We start from the raw sequence: 23,270 nt of genomic DNA, 5'->3' as shown, positions 1-23,270 counted from the left end.
GTTCCCACTATTAAGAGCCTTCTGTGCAATGAAAAGGTTCCATGGATGTTAAAGGTTCTTCATGTAACCATCAATGCCAATAAAGAACCTTTATTTTTAAAGAGTCTTTTGTCTGTTTAATAAGTGAATAGAATACAAGACACAAATGTTTCATGTATAAAAAGTTTAATATTCCATAAAATATATTTAAATAGGTACACGCGAATAGTTTTAAAATAAGGTACAAGAACATTCATAGAACATTAAACACCTCATAAAGCAGACAGAACAGATCCAACAACAGACCTGAAGTCTTTGTAGTGCCAGATATGGTTTAATATAACTTTAAATAAAATCCATATGGATAAAACAGGGAAGAAAAAAAAATCCTTTGACGTAATTGCCCTAACGCATCAGGCACAATGTTTAATACCATGAGGCACTGACTGTATAGCCTACTACTGTGATATATGATGCAATTCTCAGTAAGCATAATGTAACTGTGTGAAGGAAAGTGCTAGACAATCTTTGAACTAGGAAAACTTGATTATTCCAGTCATACGAAGCAGAATGTCCTTGTTTAAAATACTTGTGCAACCAGGCCACTTAAAAATGCTTCCCTGTGCTTCACAACTGCATGTAACTGCAGTGCAACGATGCGGCTTTTTCAAGGACATGACGCTCTATGCAAACATACCTTTGAATCAGTCAGCATTCTGATGTCATAAGCGGTTGCCTGGAGACAGTTGGCTTTTGTTCCTTTTTTAAGAAAAATGGGCTGATGTTGTAAAAACTTGCAGTTACAGAGAAAAAAAAAAAAAGAAAAAGGGGGATTATGGTCTCAAAAACTGCTGGAATGCAGGTGCATAGAGAGAACACTTCTCATTTTCAGAGTAATACCAGTACATCTACACTTCATTATCTGTTGGGAATTAGAACCTACGCTTCAAGTTCAAAGCTTGAATGACTCAAGCTATGAATAAAAATGGCAAACTGAGGTAGAACCTGGCAAAGCATGATATGGCTATAAGACAAGACCACCAGAAACAAAAATCTCAGTACCTCCGTCTTTCCAATGCCAAATTACAACCAGTCCTGATTGTCTAGTTTGTCCTGATGTCAAGTAAATATGCAGTAAATAATTCACCATGAATGATGTTCACATAGAGGATATGAATTCAATATCATTAGTAACAATGTGTTGAGATTTGGCCATATGACAAAGAGCATTTGGAAGCATACAGTACTGTAGGATAAAAAGCTGATTGTCTTTACCATAAAAAGCATTACTTCCATTGTGCATTTGGGATAGAAACACTTTTAAAAACGCTGACGTTCTGATCGTGCTACTGTTTACCATAATGCATCCACCCTCTTTCCACACGGATCCTCTCTTCATACCTCTAATACAAACAAAAACGGTCTCTTTGCTCATCAGTCACATTAACAAACTACCCAGACATGTACACAGAGGAGGAGACTGACTAAAAACACTCAACCCTGCGATACATACACGGTTTTTAAACTAGATACCAGTTCAGTGCAGATGAACAGCTTTGGTTTTTGTCTCTTAGTCCAACTCAAACAGAGATAAAATGACTGAATCCATCAACTTCCTAAACCACAAATAATTATCTCTGGAAACCTATAGTTTATCACTTTGGTAAATCGGTAACCTCAAATGTGTTGGCTGTTCAGACACAGACTCGGCACAAGCTTGAGCTGCAAACTCTATCAAAGCTCAAAAGTTCCACCAGTTGTAGGTGTGGTTGTCCTTTTCCTCACATTCAATTGTGGAAATTCCCAGGCATCACAAAATTAAGCTCCAGGGTGTGACAGGGACTCTCAATGCCAGTTGTCGCTGGCAGAACCTCTTCTGGTGATGGCACGGAGAGGACTGTGGGACACCGACCCCCTCTTCTTCCAACGGACTGCAACACAAAACAAAATACAGTTACAACTTTGAAATGGAAACCAAAAAGAACATTGAGGAAATTAGAATTTTACAAGATTCTAGTGCAGACGTTCTCAACTCTGGCTCTCGAGATCCACTGTCCTGCTCCAAACCTAATCAAACACACCTGAACAAGCGAATCAAGGTCTTCGGGATTACTAGAAAGCTGCAGGCAGGCGAGTTTGATCAGGGTTAGAGCAAAACCTCTGGAAAATTGATTTCAAGGGTCAGAGTTGAGAAGAGAACCCCTGTTCCAGTGCTTACATTCCTCATTGCACTCATTAACATTAATGCATTTGGCAGATGCTTCCATCCCAAGCAACTTGCACTGTATTCAAGGTACACATTTGATCAGTTCATGCATTCCCTGGGAATTGAACCCATGACATTGGCATTGCTAGCACCATGCTGTTTGAGCTACATACTCAGTTCCTGGAGAGCCACTGTCCTGCAGAGTTTAGCTCCAACCATAATTAAACACTCCTGAACCAGCAATTCAAGTTTTTCAGGATTGTTAGAAACTTCCAGGAAGGCGTTTCGGAGCTGGTTGGAGCCACAACTCTGCAGGACAGTGGCACATGTGAGCTACAGGGATCTTGCACTCATCAGTCTTCACTTTGTCCCTCTTCAACTCACCTTTTCCCAAACTGGCTGGCAATGTTGACCCTCTGGGTGCTGTGGGCGTACCGGGCATCTCCGGCTCTTTAGTGATCCCGTCCCCCTGCGGCAAGGTGGCGCATCCACCCTGCCAGTCATTGAGCGCTCGCTGAAACGACCTCGCTAGGCAGGCGGTCATGTCCTTCGCCCTTTCTGCCCGACTGCACCAGAACACTCTGCATTGCAGTTGCTGACCGGGCTGCCTGCAGATGTACAGAAACACATTGGGTCTGGCCGTGTGCGAGGCGCAGTACGCGATGTCCTGCAAGTAAGTCTTAGTGAGCTGCCTTCCGGTGCTCAGTTCTTTAACTTCAACGTATCGGGGCCGCACTACCAGGGCATGGTCTTTCGAAAGCTTCCCGGGGGCCCCGTCTAGCAGTCGATCGATGGCTTCCTCCGCCTGTTCTAAGTCCAGGGAGAAGATCTTTTTGGTGCCGAGGTAGTGCACCTTGAAGAGGGGATCGCCATGAGAGAGGCTCTCCGTACGGTCCCGACGGAATCGCCGACGCAGAGCCGCCGGTGAGTTCTTTAGAGTTTGCATCAGATGGAAAGAGGCCAGAGCCATCGTGGGAGAAGATAAAAGTGGAGCTTTTTTGGAGTCACAGGGATCCTTCTCCTGCTTATCCAGTAAGCCTCCCAGTGTGGCGCAGCAGAGTATAGCCTTGAGATCTGAAACAGAGGAGGAAGAGAATGAAACTGTCACACTCATCAAATCAAAACACAACTGGAAAACACTTTAAACAATGCAGGTATGATTGAAATTGAAATTTCTTTACCCAAAAGAGATATTTACTCAAGTGTGGACTAAGTGTTACTTTTCATTACCAGGTTTTTCCACTTCATTTATACGTTTAGCCACACGTTATACATGTTTAAGTATAAAAATGACCCAGAACATTGTGTTCTTATGTTGCAATCAGACTGCAACTATCTGTGAGCTTTTCATGGAAAAATGGTCACAAATAAACCCACACCAATGATCTCAGGATAGGATCAGTTTCAGTCAAGCATTAACACACACATGTGCATTGTGTCCTCCTGCATGCAGCACAGGAGCCACATTTGCGTCTAGCAAGAGTGGAATAACGTCAGTGAGTCATCCGAGACACTTTGCTGGAAAAAGGACGTTAATGAACCTGTGTGTGTGTGTGTTTGTGTGTGTGGTGGGCATCGAGAAGTACTTTCCACTTCAATTTAGCAGCTTCACACAATGTTGAAGGGGCTTAATACGATTTTGTTCATGTTTAGATGAGTAGGGAAGGACAAATAAAAATAAAAAAAACTGCCCAAAACTGATAAGCCACTAATTATTTTACCTTATGGCTGATAACTGCAAAATGACCAACATTAAAATGTATAAATACAACCTAAAAGTGAGTTTAGGCATCAGAACATTCAATAAATATTCATTTAGAGATTGGCTAAAGATTACATTTAAGTGTCATTTCACACATGTGTGTTTTTAAAGAATAATTTTAGCGTTAATTCATAGCACATGTAATCTAAATGTAAAAATAGAGGAAATGAGCATACAAATAATTAAATATCTAAATACGGTCCGATAACGATGAATACATTTCTAATATTGGCTGATAATCAATATGGTACCAATATATATCATGCATCCCAAGTGTCTGACCAAGAAACTGATGACCAAGCTCAAGCATGTCCCATAAGTATATACTTAGTATGTAGAAACATGCACACCACCCATTTCAAACATGTACTTTAACAAAACCCTTGAGGGCCTCATTGGGTCAAGTCCAAATGCATGGACGGGTGTTGAAGTTCCACATTGCAGAAATTATGTAACACTTGAAGCTGTTTTTTTTTTTTTTTTCATTGTCTTGTGCTCCAGAAAACAAACCTCACTTTTATTCCCACATTGTGTTGGCCATGTGGCCGATACCATTGTGCTGCACTTTTTTTTTTTTTCTGCTGTCTTTTTCCTGGCCCATTATTTGAGCATTCCCAGAGGCTTCTGATGTTGGTCACCACTCAGACGTCCAACTGTTTTTAGCCCTGATGCCTATTGAAGAGAAACTTTCTACAGGAAACAGCTTTAGACGACATCCCGCCAACTTCAAAATATTTCTTGTCCCAAAGACAATGGTGTCATGTAAGGAATGCCAACACAAAATAACCTAGACTGATTTGATCTAGAGGGAACAAGACACATACAGTACACACACCTGTAAGGAAATGACCTCTCAGTTAGCCAACCTTTGTAAACATCTGACCCAGAATGAGATTAGTGACCGATGTCTGAAATGGCTTTTTTTTTCCGCTACATTTGAATAATTATATAACATTTGTCTGTGATGTTGCCTCATTTGTTGTCAAGAGACACTCAGATGTACTCACATAAGGACGTTCATAGTCAAATACAGTAGACGTACATGTAAAGTCATTCTGATTGTTATCCTCTAGTTGCAGCTAATAATAGAGATAAGCTTTTTTTAAACATGCTGTGGTCAACATGAAGGAAAAACTCAGCTTTAACTGACTTTAAAAGTCTGAATTGAACTTTAGTCTGTGGTCATCCACAAGCCTTGAAGAGTTGATGAGCCTATTACAAATCAGTGCAATTACTTCATAGTGGTTGAATCACTATGTTGTTTTTTTTTATTATGGATGCCAATGCTGATATATCGCTGACCTACTATGGGGTGGAAAAAACTGCCCCAAAAATTGCTTACACTTCTTCCAGCCTGGTTTTACTGTGGTTGGTTCTGATCAGGTAAAAAAATTATAAAATGTAATAGTAATTGTTGAACTGAGTCTGACAGACATCCATTAGGCTACTGCATGAAGACAAATAAAAAATGGTCAACTAAAGAAAAAAATGGATGAGACCAGTTGCCACTTTTCATCGGTTTAGGCTGAAAGACCATCTTAAACTAATGTATTACTATAAGGATGACAGAACAAAAAAACCTCATGCGCACAAATAAAGTATCTTAAACTGTGTAGGCTACACTGCATTCCCACATACAATTCAGTAAAAGACTCACCTTTCATGCACTCTTCGCTTTTGGTCCGGCACAGATAAATCATGCGTCCTCCGCAAACAACTGAATGGCAAGTAGACGTCCAAACCTCGTACTTTTTTGTCACCTCGTAAACCGTTTTTCGCTCAAATCGAAATTGTAGCGGTAGGGACGCTTCATAATACAATGAAACCAACGCGCTCTTTTACAATGTCGGGATTGGATATGAAACGAGGCAAACGCATGTTCTCCTGGCGTGGGCCGCGCGGCTCTGCTTACCTCACTCTGCGCGCTCTGACAAACCGAGTGATTCAGGCGCGCGTCGCTGCGCTGTATTTGAGCGGCGTGGGAACGCCTCCGCGCCGCAAGGAAGATGTGAGGCAACCACGAGGAGACGGAGTTAACGAGTGCTGGAAGAACTGTATGAGGAGGAGGGTGTGTGAGCAAAGTTCAGCCCTGAAGAAAACGTCAGCGATGTACCCAAAAATAAGATTCACCAGGGACAACGACCATTTAACTTTTGGTTTGGTGGAGTGAGAAAATGAATATGTAAATGCTCAAGAACAGATAACATCGAAATATGACGAACTTGCTGTAAGTACACTGACTGATTAGGGAACACTACACCTGCATGTGTTTGTGTGACGATATTTAGTACTTTTGCACTTTTTGACTGGTGTGTGCTTACCTGCACATACAGGTGATAGGTGGTAGAGGTGTATATAAAATATAAATGAATGATAAAACATTCAGTGTGTAGCTTAATTAGTATTATCTTTTAAATTTAAGGTCAAATTTAAATTTAAAGGCCTGTATTTGACTCTTTATTATACAGCTTACAAGCTGTGGAAACTAGGGAGTGTTAGGTGACTTGTTTTAAAATATATACAAGAAGATCCCATTAACAGATCCACCAAAACTAAAAACGCTGTATGCTTGGCTGGCCAGTAGTTGGCGATGTCACGTTGTAAAGAAACACTACGCCGCCTAAAGACTGAACATGTAATATATGCTTCACCGTTTTCACAAATTTGCGTTTTTGTCGTTTACACAGAGATGATAATGGTATCATATTCAAAAACTTGCACTTTGAATCTCCAAAGTTGTCGTATAAATGAACGGCCAAAACAAAAAGTTTTCTGTTTTTAGTTTTTAAACCGTGTCGTGTAAACGGCCCCTAGTTTAACTTTTTATGGACCCACAAAGATTGCACAAAATGTGAAAGTATAGACATTTGAAGCAAATGAGACTCAAATTAATTTAGCAAATTAACACCAATGCATAGCAAACAACCTTCAAAGTGTTAATTAGTGGGGTGAGTAACTGAAATGTTAATGATCATGGGCCATCAATACCAAGGTTGCTTGTTTACTCTCAAATGGAGATGATGCATCACCTGCAGAATTTGATATGCTATCTATTGCTGTTGTGTCAGAGCAAGATACTTAACCTCAGAGAGGGGTGAACTTTTTCTGGAATTATATTACTATACAGTATACGTCCCTTAACAGCATCTTTCCCATTGCAACCAAAGCCTTCACACTGTGCAGCCCCCCCTCATATTGCTACACACCATTTAGCAAATTGGCTGTAATTTGTTTGTACTCCTCTCTACTGCACTGCTAGTTATGCATCGTTCTGTCAGTGATGTGTTTATACTGTACTTATATTGTTTGATTGTAACGTATGATTTCATTTTATCTGTTTATCTCTTTCTATTCCACTGCACATTATTGAATTTCCACCAGCCTGGTTTTGTGAAATTGGGAATCTTGTCTCCTAAATAGTGAATCTCTGATAAAAAGTGAAATAGAGTCCACAATTAACGAAGATTGGATGTCTTATATTTTAGAAGATTTAAACATTTTTATGTGTTTTAATAGTTTTCTGGGTTTTTCAGTAGAGTAGGTGAACGTGAACGTGAATTGAGTTAATTCATGCCATGTGTTTAGACTGAACACTGAAAGGAACACTGAGCCCCTGTGTAATCAGCAAATGGGAGGCTTGGGAGACACACCCACCAAAGTACCTTTGGTAGCACAGCAGTGCTATTATACATCTGCCAATGACGCCACAACCCCCCCTCCCCAACAACACAAACACACACACACACACACACCGAATGCATAATGAGTCCAACACATTCAGTACAAACACACTGTCTTTCATGTAAACCCAACATGAAAAACAGTGTGCCAGGTTCATTGCATGGTGCCAAAGCAGGAATGACTGAACAATTGTCACGGGTAAATCTTTTGACGTAAACCACTTCATGTTTTTGCCAGTAGGATGGCAAATTGACATGAACAAGTAGGGCATCATACGTGCAAAAATGATATATAAATGCAATAGAAACACTGCTGTATAAAAAGAAATACAACCATTTGTGGATAAAACTGTCTTATCTGTGATCTTTTTGGCTATATCTTTGATCTTAATCTAATGTCCATTAAGTTGTGTTGTTATTTTTAGGGGTGGGGTTGCTATTTGTGGAGCCTGAGAACTTCAAGAAAGCAAAACATAAAAAGTGTTTGCTGCTTTCTTTCCTCAACTCAACATCTTAGTAATCAGAGCAACCACCCACTTTCTGAAAACCTCCATATCTTATCTCACAGACCTCAACTAAAGCTTTCCAACAAAAACAAGAAAATCTCAAAAAGTAGACAGTGCCTGCTCTAAATAGGGAACATTTTCAAGTTGTGTGGTTGGAACGACAGCTCTTGACCTGTGGCTAGTAGGTTCTTGTTTGCATGACGTGGACTTAATAAATCCTTATTTTGAGCAAAATAAGCTAGCTGACATTCAGTACAACTTATATATTTTATTTCGAATACATACAAATGTAATTTACATCACTTATTTAACACATACTACAGTATATCAAGAGATTTAAAGCACTGATTTTGAAGAGTGCGCATGTGCGTACATGCTCTAGCAAAAAAGCAAAATAACTGAGAAAATTACATTTAGTCCTCAAAAGCCATGTCAATCATTTATAGCAAAAAAATCTGGCATTAATTAGATCTCAAACAGATTAATTAAAAGAAAGTTATCACTCCTCCACCTGCGTTTGTTTTCTCAAAGGGGCCGGTCCACAATCCCGAAGGCAATTCAAGGCCCCCGTTCGAGCCGCTCACAACAACCAGCCTTCACCCTCTTTTGCTAAAGACCGCCTTTCTGCTTTGGCATCGGTCAAGCAAGTTCGTGACTTGCAGGCACTTTCAGGGGACGCATCTTGCCTCAAGTTTGGGCCTAATGACAGTAAAGTCGTCCTTATACCGAGAGGAGGCTGTGTGCCTAAGGTGCTTTCCACGCCCTTCAGAGCACAAGTTATAAGGCTCTCTGCTCTCCCGTCCACTGAGCTCCTTGAGTTTGCAGTGCCCTATACTGTAGGAGTAAGGGCCCACTCCATCAGGGGAATGGCCTCCTCTTGAGATTGGTCTAGCGGAGTGTCCATTGCTGACATCTGTGCGGTGGTTGGCTGGTCCTTGCCATCAAACTTTGCCAGGTTTTACCACCTGGACGTTCCTGCTCTTCAGGCACGGATATTGTCTGCCTAGCCAATCCCCAAACTCTGGGGTCGTACTTCTGGTGGCGGGCTTCGCCCCTCGACCCGAGCCCGTCTTACTGGACAAACTTTAAAGTCTAACTATAATTCTCGTTCCAGGTATCTCAGGAACCGAGGTTATGTTAGCGAAACGTTATCATTATAGTTATTTTGGTGTGAATGGGGCTTAAGGGTGTTTTGATACTTAAGTTTGCTATGCTTAAGTTGAAGTGGTTTAACCAGTTTTACATGAACGTCTTGAGTTTCACAGTGCTTGTTTATTAACATGCACAAATACATTCTTCTGCATGGTGTAGAGTCATGATGCTGATTCATAATGAGGTCAATAACAAATAATTACAATTACAAATATGATTCAAATGCAACAGTGAGAGACATCATTTACGCTTGTGGTATTTGATATGGAAAGACTCCTAATATGCTTCTAACAGTTAAAGGGTTAGTTCACCCAAAAATGAAAGTTCTGTCAGTAATTACTCACCCTCATGTTGTTCCAACCGCGTAAGACCTTCGTTCATCTTCGGAACACAAATTAAGATATTTTTGATGAAATCTGAGCCATGTCTCACTCCTCCATAGGCTTCTATGTGACCGAAACTTGCTGGCCCAGAAAAGTTATTAAAGAGATCGTTAATATAGTCCAAGTGACTCCAGTGGCTCAATCTTAAGTATATCAAGCGACGAGAATACTTTTTGTGCGCAAAAACAAACAAAAATAACGACTTTATTCCACTATTCATTTCCTTCTCTCTGGACCTCTAGTTGGTTCGCGTAGTGTTTTTGCGCAGCGCGTCTGTGTTACACGTCACCACGTAGGCTCACTATTGGCCGACGCCGGTCATGTGTGTGATGTGTGATGACGTGCAACACAGACGCTCAGCGCAAAAACACTACGAGGCCCAGAGAGAAGGAAATGAAAAGTGGAATAAAGTCGTTATTTTTGTTTGTTTTTGCGCACAAAAAGTATTCTCGTCGCTTGATATACTTAAGATTGAGCCACTGTAGTCACTTGGACTATATTATCGATCTCTTTAATAACTTTTCTGGGCCAGCAAGTTTCGGTCACATAGAAGCCTACGGAGGAGTGAGACATGGCTCAGATTTCATCAAAAATATCTTAATTTGTGTTCCGAAGATGAACGAAGGTCTTACGCGGTTGGAACAACATGAGGGTGAGTAATTACTGACAGAACTTTCATTTTTGGGTGAACTAACCCTTTAATGTACATTATTTTTAGTGAAGTTATAAATCACTTTTTTCAAAGGGCTTTAAAATAAGACTGAGAGTTGGGGTTAAGAAATGTTGGATGTTTTAGTTTAAAACACAGAGACATTTATTAGTACTGGACTTTGTCTGCCGTAGCAGATTCAGAGACAGCTGCGCGCTGAATATTTATGTGTGACCTCTGACAAAGCACTGGTGCTAAATTTAGTTTAGGCGAGCGAGCCATAAACAGCATTATTAGATTAGTTGCGACAATTTATACAGCATCTCCCACGTAACACGCTTTGAGTTCACAACGAAACCTGCATGTATGGAGTTTTAACATTGGGACAGCGTCAATCTAATTTCCCAATATACTTCTTAATTAGATGAGTCTTCCTTTTTAATCAAACATGACAAATACCTTGCTAGATTTATCTGACTAATAGTACAACACTTCACACGTGCAGTAACACATGCAGAAACGTAATATTCTAAGCATGAGCTTCTTGTTTATCTTTTTTATATATGGGATTGTATGTTGCGCAAAGTTATTGCTTTTTATACATTCAAATGCTCTCTTTTACCCATATGGTTTTCACTCATGTTCAATGCCTTGTTTACCTGTTAGATGAATGTTTTGTTTTGTTTCATTTTATTTTATAACTATTACTAAAATACATGGTATAGGAATGATAAGAAAACGTAAAGGACACAAATGTTGTCAATGCCAATTAATATAAACTTAGAATTATTTTTAACTAAACATTTAGTTTCAATATATATATATATATATAATTCAATTCATAATTTTTTTTTATATGAGTTTTGGCCATTCATTTACACAACAACGGCCTTTTTGGGGCCTTTTGAAAATGACACTATTATCATAGTGAGAAATGGTGACATCATGTGCATGTGTATCTAAAAAGGGAAAATCTAAGGGAAATCTTTTCTGTTTTTAGTACATTGTTGTCATCTACCCATGGTCATTCTGTTAAAAATATGGTCATTCAACTTGAATAACACTGTGAAACAATCAGTCAAATAATAGGCCTCAATTTTAGAAAAGTTCTTAAACGGTGCATAGCTAGCAGTGCTAACACACTACAGCACTCACACTATCCCAAATAATTCCCTCAATGTTCTTTCTTGTTGGCGTGAGTAGGTGTGTGTGTGTGTGTGTGTGTGCGCACTGTCCATGAGTGCCTCTACTCATAGTCTTCTGGATGTGTAAATAACACATGTACTAGAAAATGTACATGTTTGTTTTGGCTGCAAACACACTCTGAAGAGCAGCTATTTCTGCTCAAGAACACTGCGCGGAGGTCAGTTTAGTGTGGACAAGAGTCCATGATCAAATAAGGTTTAGATGAGGAAAAATCAAACATTTCTGAATGGCTCACTCACTGACTGAAACGGTTAATGTCTAACGAAATATTAAGTCTTGCGCTGGACGGCCCGACACGACCAGCACGAGTCACTGTGTGTCACATGACTAATGCGTCTGGACGCTGCCGGCCAACGTTTGTTTCTTCACTCAGATACGGCAGCGATGACAAACAGTTGTTCTTCTCCTAATATGGAAAAGAGGGACGTTAGTCCTGAATAACAGGTTTTTTCCCCCTTTTCCTCACTCTTGAATTCTCTTGCGGCTCAGTTGCATCAGCTAGCTAGATTATGAGCTCATTTCCCTTTTTTATCTGATCTATAAATATATATAAAACAAACAGAAGACAACAGCCTATTAAATAACTTGGTTAATTGTGCTTATTTGACAAAATGCAATTCAACTCTAATACTGTCCAGCTAGTGGTGATTTTACATGAATGTCAGGGGTTTTCAATCGATTCTACAGTCCTAGTATTTAAGTATAAATATTTTATTTTATTTATACCCTATATATTATGTATAAAGACCCAGTTTATACTGGAGTGTGAACAATTAATTAAAGATGCAAAATATTAAGTTTCTGAGTTTAGTTTTGTTTCTGTTATATGTTTTTATACTCAGTACTGTACTGTTTGATGTAATATTAATTGTTTTATTTAAATCTTTTTTTAAATTTTTTTAGTCAAAGTATTTATTTAGTATGATAATAAATTTAATTTTTTTTTATTTATATATATATTTTTTTTATTACATATATATATATATATTTTTTTTTTACATTTTATTTATTGCACTGTTTTTCCCTAAACTTCTCCACGGACCAACACTTCCCTCGAGGGGTCCCTGGAGGCCAGTTTGAAAATATTATTTTATTATTATTATTACGTATTTTAATTAAATTGGCTCTTGATTTTATTTTATTTTTTAATAAATGTTTTAAGCATGTTTATTTAAGCATGTTTAATCATTTAAACTAATGAAAGCAGCCAAAAAAAAAAGATACTAGTATAGTAGCAGAAAAAGACTGCCATCACGTCATAGACTAAACAGGAAAGGAAGATGTTTCCTGCCCAGCACAGGACTAAGAGGAGAATGCATTATATAGTATGTAGGCTGCGAGCAGACCTTCAGATGATGTTATTTTGGGTGTAGACAGTTGTTATTTGTGCACTGTTTACATTTTGCATTTAGTGTACATTTACATTGTTTGCACTGACTGTTAAAAATCCTCAATTTCTTTCCATTCTACATAAAGGTTCTTGCATCCTATGTGAAGAGTGACTGAGCCTCTGTTTTTCCATCTGGTGCTCTTTATGAGGTGTGTATAAAAGGACTTAGGCTACTGGTTGTGACGTCAGAGCCGTTATTTTTCCATGAATGCATGTGTTTTCTAAGCGCTGTAGTTAGAAGTGTTAATGTCAGTTATATAATGGTTCTTGGCGCTGTACTGGTACTAATGAGCCTATATGCCGGGGCACCATGTGGCGTAAAGAAAAGAGTTGCATCTATTTTTTTCTCTTTCATGTCGCCACACCTTCAACATTTTCCTACATCTGTTGATCACTCACAGGTCCTCTTTACGTCAGTGTTGTCCTTGACATTTCGGGCACAAATTTAGATGTTCAGTGTGTAGTCCTAAAACCCAGAAGAGAATGAACTTTTTCCAGTCATGGGTTTCAATCCTAACCATAAGTTTCTGAAATTTACTATGGATTTATGAGGAAGTGATAAGTCTTAACATTACTTGAAGAGAGTCTTATGTTTTGTTTATTAATTACACTCAGTTATACCCCAAATGTGTATTTTGAAGCTGCTGGTTTGCTTTTTTCACAATTTGCACATTAGTTCCTAAATATGGAGCTCCAAAGGGGACGTGGTGGTGGAAAAAAATATGAGATGGGAGGAAAAATAATGTCAATGCTTTAGTGAACGCAAAGTTTCTCGGGGGAACGCAAAAAACGGGAAAAATCCCATCTCTTTTTCTTTTTTTTCACCATGTCTCTTTAGGGGCTCCGTACTAAAGACTTCAACTATACACAAGAATGTTGATGTGTTCAAGTCATGTCGGAGAGATTGTATTTACGAGTTGGACGCACATGAATGCCACCACAAAGTCGTAAATACTAGTGGGAAGCTCAGGATTTCCTTTGATCCCTGATCTTTAGGAGTTGGGGCTATGTCAGTGAGAAACATAATTTTTAATAGGAATTTAGCAGTGACATTCTCTGACTTTTTTATTTAAACAAAATAAGCAAATTGGCTGCACAAAATATGATAGCATTGTAATAAAACAATATAAAAATATGTAACAAAGTTTACAGTGGCTTCATAAATGTATTAAAAACATAAAAAAGCAATACCTGATACCTACACATTATTGGAATTTTTATTTTTTATTTTTTTGTGTGGTAAAAGAGAAGGAAGGCCGCCATCTTGCTCCGACAAAAGTGACATGACCAGCTGAACTTGGTAAACACGATTTCCCAACTGGTAAATACGAACTTCCCAGGAGGGCTTGAACGCACCACGTGAGTTGACGAATCAGACAAACGTAGTCCTTAAGCAACTCGCAACTTGTGTTTAAAAAACGTGGCCAATAGGGTGGTCCTTATCAAGTCCAATTTCTTTTTCTTTTTTTTGCAAAATGTTAGTGTCTTAACCTCTTAAACTGTTCCTTTTAACTTCAAAATTAGAAATATGCAAAAATGTTGACAAAAAAAATTATATTTAGAGGTAGCTCAATCTTGTGGAAGATTGCCTATGTTAAGCTGTGCGGCGTTATTGTGATATGCAAGTGAAGTAATATTAAAAGTTGCTGCAAATGAACTACATTTTATTGAAATCAGAGCCACACTGACATGACAACAATGACAACAATCTCAAAAAAGCACAAAGTTTTCAACAATCCCTCATTTCTGATGCTCAGCAGCCAGTGTTGACTTTGCAGTCTGGATAGATCCGTCGGTGATCTTCCACCACATGAAGGCGAAACTGCAATTGTTCTTCAGAGTGTGTGAGATAGCCATTGTATTCTTCAATCAGAGACACTCCTCTCTCGACTACTTTCATTGCATGTATGGTTGCCTGTGCCTCCTGATAATCTGCTTGATTCGGCCAAAGTTCCGGGTCAATTTCAAGGAACGTAATGTAAAAAATTTTAACCAAAAAATGTGCTCTAAACCCAAACAATAACCAAGGTGATCATCAATAGAAATATGTATTGATTCCACCAGGAAAGGTAAATCTGCTAAAACGGGTCATGGATGGATTAATTTGGATTTAGTTTCTACAATCAGTAAACTGAGATATGTATCTAAAATACATATTTAGGAATATATGGTGCATTAGATGTTTTTAGGGAGATTCTTTTGGAATTTTACTAGCCAGGTACAATACCAATTCAAATGATCTGTTTTTACGAAAATCATCAAAATCTCAGAAAGTTTAAAGCTATTGAGCTACCAGTAATTATTATGTTACTGCCATACAAATTGGCATGCTGTATTTTCTTATATAAAGGAGCAATTTGAAGGGTTAAGAGCATGACAATTGGAGACTTTAAAAATAAGGACCACCCTAGTGGCCAATTATTTAACTGTAATTTAAAAACAAAAGCTATTAAAACGTTAGAAATGTGTCGACGTAATGTGGTACCTAATTAGATTTAACACGTAGCCCATTTTGTCTGGTACTGTCCATTCAGCATACTCAATGATATATGTATTGAGTATGTGTGTGTATATATATATATATATATATATATATACATATGCTTATTAGGAGGTTTTCTATGTGCTCTGACTCTGTGAAGTGCTCTCTGTTTAGAACTTACATCACACCCCTATACTGCTCAATTGTGGTCTAACTATAAGAAAAAGAGTAGGCCTATGCAGAGGCTCAAGGTAGCATACAATGATGCAATGCGGTCGCTGCTTCGTGTTCCTAGGTGGCATAGTGCCAGTCATTTGTTTGTGTCTATTAGAGTGCCAACCTGGGATGCACTTTTAAGACGATTGATGTTTAGTTTTATGTGTCGCCTGGGCAAGTCAGTGAACCATATAATTGAAGCCCTAGTCAGTCCTCTGAAAAGCTGTTAAGGATACACTTCTAGATTAAGACGACATTGGTGCAATAGCCTGTATATCCTATAGGCTAATATGGAAAAAAAATGTATGTATATTTTGTATTTCTTTTTTGTATTGTATGATGTGTTTATGGACCTGTGTCTGCAATAAAGTTTAATAATAATATATATATATATATATATATATATATATATATGAGCTAATTGTGTATAGCCTATATATATACACACAAAATTAGCTGTTTCCGTCAGAAACCCACGCGCGCTCATCCCGTTGAACGGACAGAAGCGCGCGGTCATGCACAGGCGTGACGTCATCATCTAAAGATCATGAGTCGCTGATGGAAAACGGCAGCTTTTCCCCCTCGCTTGCGTTAGTCAGCCTCAGACAACGGTTCAGTCAGCAGCGCCCATTACTTCAACACTGGACCTGTTTTGAGTGGCACGAGGCCAGTTTCTGAGAGCGAAATCTGAATATAACTGTTCAAATGAAAGCATCCCCACCCTGTCCGAGTAATGCCTGAGCTGAGCCAACGAATCTATATTTAGCAGCATATATACAAACTCTGAAAATACAGTTTACACCACTGAGTTGAACAGCGACTTTGTGGTGTGGAATGTGTGGTCCTATTGATTGCAGTCCTTACATTTAATGAGCTAATGCAATAATGAATGAAAAAGCTCAATCATATTATGAGCTGGTTACATTATGCAATCTAAACACTATTGTAAAAGTCACTATGATTCTATGCACTTTTGGATATTTTATAGATATATGTATGTTGTTATATAAACTGTTCAGTCACATAATACATAGTCTATACTTTATTTACAGTATAGGGTTAGAAATAAACTGAGAATGAAAGGCATTTGAGTTTACATGCAGTTTCACATCAGATATACTGTATTAATTACATTTGAAATAAACAATAGGTCATACCAGATAAGTCTATCTTAATGAATGTTGACCAACTGACGTACATTTGGAAGACTTGTACTCAAGAAGAAAAAAAAAAATGTTCTCCTTTCCTTATGTTTTGTTCAAGGTTATTCCAGCTTTAATATTAGTTGAATATGTGTCATATTTGAATGATTCATGAAAGAATGTGTGAGGGAGAAATAGTTTGGTCACTGCATCAGTTCAAGCTAATAATTAAACCACACAGTAAATGGTGGTATTACTAGTAGCCTAATAATGAAAGTAACTGTTAAAAGCTCACTGATGAGCCTTGAAACATTGTTCAGTGTGTTGACGTAATTTACGGTGAAACAGGAAGAGAGGGCGGGACCTATTGAACAGCTCCTCCCATTTAAAAAATAAAAGCCAATAGCGTTTATATCACAGCTCGACTAGAGCCAATGAGCTCAGTAAAGCCGCAATTTTCTCATGATCTCCTCCATATTGCTTTAAAATATAGCATTTTCTGCAGAATTCAAATGGGGCCGATATGTTTGTGTGTGCGCTGTGGCGGTTCATGTGATACTAACGAGAAACCAGACTCCCAATGAAAAGCATATTTACACCGTCTGAATTGTTCCCTATCCCCTACTTAGTGCACTATATGTGCCATTCACCATGTAGAAAATAGTAAATGTGTGAACAAGCGACCGATTTTAGCCACTGCTTCAGCGTCTATTTATAATATAGGGGGTGGAGCTTCAGCTTCTAGAGAGCATTTGATTGGACAAAAAATCTGATGAGATTCTGAAGTGCAGAGTGATGTCATCAAAATAATTGATTTTGGGAATGAGAGACTGTAAGTTTTGAATGCTTACCTCTTCTAAATGCGAATTTTGTCTCTTTTTTTTTTTGGACACACTAGCTTATAGATAACAGTAAGGCTAACATATTCATACTAAAAGCCAAAAACCTAAATTCTGATTTCATGGGGACTTTAAACCAGCTGTCATGAGTCAGCTTTGAATATACTGTACAGAAGAAATGTTTCTGTGGAACAATCCTTCAAGCAATGACGTGCATATATCTATATCTATATCTAATAATAAGTGCCTGATAATATGTTTAACGGTTTATTTACAACAATAATTGTATAAATGGACAATAGTGATGATGACAGGACCATATTATTATACATGCAGATGGCGCTGTTTCAGCAGTTCCGTCTCTAAAGTGCCGCGTGATAGTCAGAGCAACATAAACACATCTCTTCCGTTTCATAATATTCCACGTTGACAGACACTCAGATTTTTTGCTCAGTGTGTTATTATTGTTGAACACAGGATGGACTTCACAATCCGGGCCGCCACACTCGAGGACTGTAAGGATATCTCGCGGATGATTATGGTGAGTCGAAAGACCCGCGTGTCATACGTGCGTCTATTTCTGACGATTTTAGAACTTAAAGAATTGGAACACTCATCTTCCGCGTCACCGACAGCATGCGCAGTCTTTCATTATCCTCCTTCCTCCGTTGTTTAACGTGTAACGTGCGTATAATGGCATAAGTACTGATGGCTGGTTTACAGTAAGCCACATTTACTTGACACTCTGTAATCTGACACTTTCCTGTCGTCGAGCGAAGTGGGCGGCATTTGAAATGCTCGGGAACGTGCAGTATCCTTCACCTGTCAGCCGCGACTGTTGTGCGTTTTGAATGGTGGATCTGAATGACGTCATACTAACGATGATGCAGGCCTGCAATAAGCAGGCCACTGTCACGTCATGGATTAAATATACCTCATTATTAATAAATAAATACATAAAATAATGATGCACTTTGCTGATGTCAGAATAGTGAAAATTGGCCCAGCAAATCAAGCCATAAACTGTTTGTATTGTCGAATCCTTTTAACTAGGAACTGGCAGAGTATGAGAAAGTTTCAGACCAGATCAAGATTACTCAAAGAGGTAGGTATGATTGTCACATCTCTTCAATACAAATACAATGATTTGTTTGGAATAATTCATACTGTGGATTGTTTGGAGCTGGTACCAATCATACAACGTTTACTATAGATCTGGAGCAGGATGGATTCTCCAAAAACCCTTTTTTCCATGGAATTATTGCTGAAGTGCCAGAGCATCTTAAGTCCAGGGATGGTGAGAAGAAAGAACTGCCTGATTCAATATTTATCTTTGATCAACAATCCTATTAAAACTTAAAAACTGCTGTCCTTCTGTGTTGCTCTGCATTAGGATACACATTTGTTATCTAATCTGGGCATGTGTGTCATGTCTAGCCTGAGTGCATGGATGTTACATAAGCTTGTTTGCCATTTTATTCTCTGCTTTACCTCCCCAGAGTTACACATATATATTTTCTACAAGGGGTCATGACACAACATACAAATAAGAGGTCTTTGTACCATTAAAACATCTTAGAAGTTTCATGGTTTAAAACATCCTCCTCATTATAAACAAATCCATTATTTAAAGCTATAAAATAAAGCTATAAAAATGGCTCATACACCAAAAGTATTGGGACAATCCTCCAAATCATTGAATTCAGGTGTTCCAATCACTTCCATGGCCACAGTTATATAAAATCAAGCCCCTAGGCATGCAGACTGCTTATACAAACATCTGTGAAAGGATGGGTCGCTCTCAGGAGCTCAGTTATTTCAAGCATGGTACAGTGATAGGTTGCCACCTGTGCAATAAGTCCATTTGTGAAATTTTCTCACTACTAAATATCTAATATATGTATATAAATGTCAACTGTTAGTGGGATTATAACTGGGATTATAACTGAAATTGCAAAGGCTGCGATTATTTTTGACGCGCAGCTTGTCATTGATGTACAGCTCTGTAAACGCTGCTCCATCTTAACGCGCTGTGAGTTTGAGTCACTTATAACGTGCATTTGAAAAAGCAACACGCATCAAACATCTTTCCAAACATGAGAAGCATTTATGAACCTCTTGTCCAACAAAAGACAACATTTAATAACATGCTGCTTTTACTCCAAACTCACTTCATAACGTCATTTGAGCATCCTTCTGTGAGATGATGTGGCTTCTTACACAAAATAACGCAGTCGTGCGTTTATTAGTCATGTTTAATCAATCAAAGTGTTTCAATCTTCTGTTTATTCAGCTACAGCCATGATGCCCATAGGGATCTCCTGGAATGATGTGCTGCGGAGCATATTTGGTGTGTCTGCGTGAGAGCGCCCTCTGGCGTTCAGATGGAGCAGCATCTACTACCGATCAGCCGCACTGCACTGACAAGCTGCACATAAGATAATCGCAGCCTTTGCCAAATTGCGTGCGGTTTCATTGCGATTAATCGTGCAGCCCTATTTATAACAAAGTGGAAGCAATTGGGAACAAAAGCAACACAGCCATGAAGTGGTAGGCCACGTAAAATCACAGTGTGCGCAGAAGTCGCCAACTTATTAGTCAATAGCTGCAGACCTCCAAACTTTGTGTGGCCTTCAGATTAGCTCAAGAACAGTGCGTAGAGAGCTTCATGGAATGAGTTTGCATGGCCGAGCAGCTGCATCCAAGCCTTACATCACCAAGTGCAATGTAAAGCGTCGGATGTAGTGGTGTAAAGCAGTGGAGACATGTTCTCTGGAGTGACCAATCACGCTTCTCTGTCTGGCAATCCGATTGACGAGTCTGGGTTTGGTGGTTGCGATAGAGAATGGTACTTGCCTGACTGCATTGTGCAAAGTGTAAAGTTTGGTGGAGGGGGGATTATGGTGTGGGGTTGTTTGGCTTGGACCCTTAGTCAGTGAAAGGAACTCTTAGACAACGGTTTGGGGATGGCCCCTTCCTGTTCCAACATGACTGCGCACTAGTGTACAAAGCAAGGTCCATAAAGACATGGATGAGCGAGTTTTGTGCGGAGGAACTTGACTGGCTTCCACAGAGTCCTGACCTCAACCCGATAGAACACCTTTGGGATGAATTAGAACAGAGAATGCGACTTCTCGTCCAACGTCAGTGCCTGACCTCACAAATGCGCTTCTAGAAGAATGGTCAAAAATTCCCATAAACACACTCCGAAACCTTGTGGAAAGCCTTCCCAGAAGAGTTGAAGCTGTTATAGCTGCAAAGGGTGGTCCAGCTCCATGTTAAACCATACAGATTAAGAATGGGATGTCATTAAAGTTCATGTGTGTGTGTGAAGGCAGGGGTCCCAAAACTTTTGGAAATATAGTGTATATTTACATATGACTGCCTCCAGAGCACAACATCGATGATCGTATACATCATCGCACCATAGGCCTCGTCCACTATCGTTCAGTTGCTTAACAGCTAGCGGTTTCCTACATTGGATGTGAGCATTGCATCACATCAAAAGCAAAACCATTATAATTACTGACGCTGTCTACACTAGATACAGTATTCAGATGCACTTTCTTTCTGACACTCAAGTCTGTCGACAACAGGACAAATGGACGAATGAAAGAACGTTTTAGTTTTTATTTTAGCCATCATGCTGACAGAAGCGAGTGATTCTCTTTACAGGTCATACCAAGGTCGGTTACTCACTGTACTTCTACACGTACAGCTCGTGGAAAGGTCGGGCTGTGTACATGGAGGATCTGTACGTGATGCCAGAGTTCAGAGGTAAGGAAACAACACCATGCTTTTGTTTATTGTAACATAAACCGATTAATGATTTTCTGTGCGTATTTCCAGGGAAACGCATTGGCAAGGCTCTGATGGCCAAAGTTTCCCAGGTGAGGGGAGTTTATTTACACTAGATAAATTCAGCATGTGCAGCCGGTCAGAAGAAGCTGTTGAATCTGTTGTGATTGAGAAAACTGTTTGTTAACTGTGCACAAGTTGACATGTTGGTGTTTATGATCACCCTCAGCTTGGTCTGGCTGCTGGTTGCACTCAGCTGAATTTCACTGTGCTGGACTGGAACAAGTCATCTCTTGACTTCTACCTAAAGCAGGGCTGCTGGGATGTGACCTCCGACCTCGGCTATCACTGCATGCGCTGTGAGGGCGATGCCCTTGAACACTTGGCACAGGGGGACCTTTAAATCTTGAAGCACAATGACTCCCCTGTCAACCCTAGACCAGCGCCACAAGTAACAAGTTGTTTGATAAGCACAGGAAGAGAGTAATCTGTCAGTTAAAATGGGCAAAATGGATTACGTAACCATGCTCATCTCCTAAATCAATTTTCTATATAGATGAGAAACATTACAGAGAACAACAGCCACCAGCTGCGGCATATTTATGTTAAAATGCACACGCATTATAATTTCAAGTGAGACCGATTCATTTTACACATTTAAATTGTGAAGTCTGGCCTAACCAAAGATTCAGAAGTGCACTGTTGTGTTATTGGGAATCGGATGTATTGGGCATATTATGACATTATCAAGTGAAGTGAAACTGTTACAGTCGGTACGGATACCTTTAGATGTTCTATTTAAATAGCCATTTTAGTGTTTAGCCATGTATGTGTCATTTTATTTGTGCATTTGATTCGAATATGTGTTTGCTTAAACATCTAGTCAGTCTAGCTCACAAATCCACCTTATCTGAAAATACACACAAGTAATGTTCTTAAACTGTTGCAATATATGGAAAATTGATTGGTACACAAGAGTCACAGCCACCTAGAAGATGTAGATGTGTCCGTTTACGTTTTACATGCGCAGTTATGAGCCACACACTTTACTCATCTAACATTTGATAACTGTCACCAGACATTTGTCAGTCATAATAACAGAGAATAAGCTCACCAAAACTAGAGAAATGCACTACAATTGTAATTAAGATGAATCCTGTGTTATTGGTTAGTGGAAGCATGGTTGGATTTTGCTTTTCTGAATTGATTTTTGTGCATTTTTTTAGAAAACGGATATTTTTATGTTTATTGCCAAAAGGTGAAAGGTTCTTTGGCAAGAACATCTCGTGCTGTTACTGAATACAACACAAAAATGAACAACATACAACTCATAAGTACCTCAGTCTATAAATTAATGACCTGCTAGAAAGATACTGTTATTTTGTAGCACTTATCTATAGCTGCTGTATCCAATGAACTGTAGATTATGTTCTTTCAGTCATCAATAAAAGAACATTTGTGCGTTTTGTTGTTGTTGTTGTTGTTGTTGTTGTTGCATGGGTTTTAACTTGCCTAAAGGCCCGTTCACACCAAGGACGGTAAGATATAGACAGATATAGCTAAACATAAAAGAATAGAGTCAACAATATCATTGGAATCACTTTCAGAACGATTTTTTACCAGCTGATGAACTGACAGCCAATCAGAGTTCATCCTGCTTTCAGAGCTCAAGTAGACGGCAAATTAACTGCAGCACGCGCTTGGAGTAAACAGATATACTGTGCGCTGGTGTGGACGCTAATTTATCGTTCTTGGTGTGAACGGGCCTTAAAGGGTTAGTTCACCCAAAAATGAAAATTCTGCCATTAATTACTCGCCCTCATGTCGTTCCAAATCAGCAAGACTTTTGTTCATCTACGAAACACAAATGTTAAAGCTGA

At 39.1% G+C, this 23,270-nt stretch overlaps 2 protein-coding genes across 3 annotated transcripts; one reads left to right on the top strand and one right to left on the bottom strand.

Annotated features, from left to right (window-relative positions):
- Window positions 1-148: 148 nt before the first annotated feature.
- On the bottom strand, window positions 149-6,038 carry LOC311288511 (uncharacterized protein). The gene is made up of 3 exons (XM_084405934.1): window positions 5,605-6,038; window positions 2,570-3,259; window positions 149-1,910 (listed from the first exon to the last, which is right to left on the bottom strand). Exons 1-3 carry the CDS (start codon window positions 5,645-5,647, stop codon window positions 1,825-1,827), a joined length of 819 nt encoding a protein of 272 aa, XP_084262060.1. The 5' UTR covers window positions 5,648-6,038; the 3' UTR covers window positions 149-1,824.
- On the top strand, window positions 5,945-22,855 carry LOC311288512 (thialysine N-epsilon-acetyltransferase-like). Of its 2 annotated transcripts, XM_084405936.1 has the most exons (8): window positions 5,945-6,174; window positions 13,000-13,062; window positions 18,070-18,133; window positions 18,646-18,697; window positions 18,806-18,889; window positions 21,268-21,369; window positions 21,442-21,482; window positions 21,620-22,855. In XM_084405936.1, exons 2-8 carry the CDS (start codon window positions 13,058-13,060, stop codon window positions 21,791-21,793), a joined length of 522 nt encoding a protein of 173 aa, XP_084262062.1. In that variant the 5' UTR covers window positions 5,945-6,174; window positions 13,000-13,057; the 3' UTR covers window positions 21,794-22,855. The 2 variants fall into 2 exon arrangements, with proteins under 2 accessions (XP_084262062.1, XP_084262061.1); XM_084405935.1 differs by lacking the exon at window positions 13,000-13,062 and having other exon boundaries at window positions 5,947-6,174.
- Window positions 22,856-23,270: the final 415 nt, after the last annotated feature.

Source organism: Rutilus rutilus, assembly GCF_951802725.1.
Source record: "Rutilus rutilus genome assembly, chromosome: 3".
In the NCBI taxonomy this organism is placed as follows: Eukaryota; Metazoa; Chordata; class Actinopteri; order Cypriniformes; family Leuciscidae; genus Rutilus; species Rutilus rutilus.
The sequence above is the reverse complement of the archived record's forward strand: the minus strand, read 5'-3'. Positions and strand labels throughout refer to the sequence as shown.

What these genes read in the sequence shown, in the direction of transcription:
- LOC311288511 (XM_084405934.1), bottom strand. Translation starts at nt 5,647, where the DNA reads ATGATTTATCTGTGCCGGACCAAAAGCGAAGAGTGCATGAAAG. An exon ending in AAGCGAAGAGTGCATGAAAG is followed by an intron (nt 3,260 to 5,604) that starts GTGAGTCTTTTA and finishes CCTCTGTTTCAG; the next exon opens with ATCTCAAGGCTATACTCTGC. An exon ending in GCCAGCCAGTTTGGGAAAAG is followed by an intron (nt 1,911 to 2,569) that starts GTGAGTTGAAGA and finishes TTTGTGTTGCAG; the next exon opens with TCCGTTGGAAGAAGAGGGGG.
- LOC311288512 (XM_084405935.1), top strand. An exon ending in GATCAAGATTACTCAAAGAG is followed by an intron (nt 18,698 to 18,805) that starts GTAGGTATGATT and finishes CGTTTACTATAG; the next exon opens with ATCTGGAGCAGGATGGATTC. An exon ending in CGTGATGCCAGAGTTCAGAG is followed by an intron (nt 21,370 to 21,441) that starts GTAAGGAAACAA and finishes GCGTATTTCCAG; the next exon opens with GGAAACGCATTGGCAAGGCT.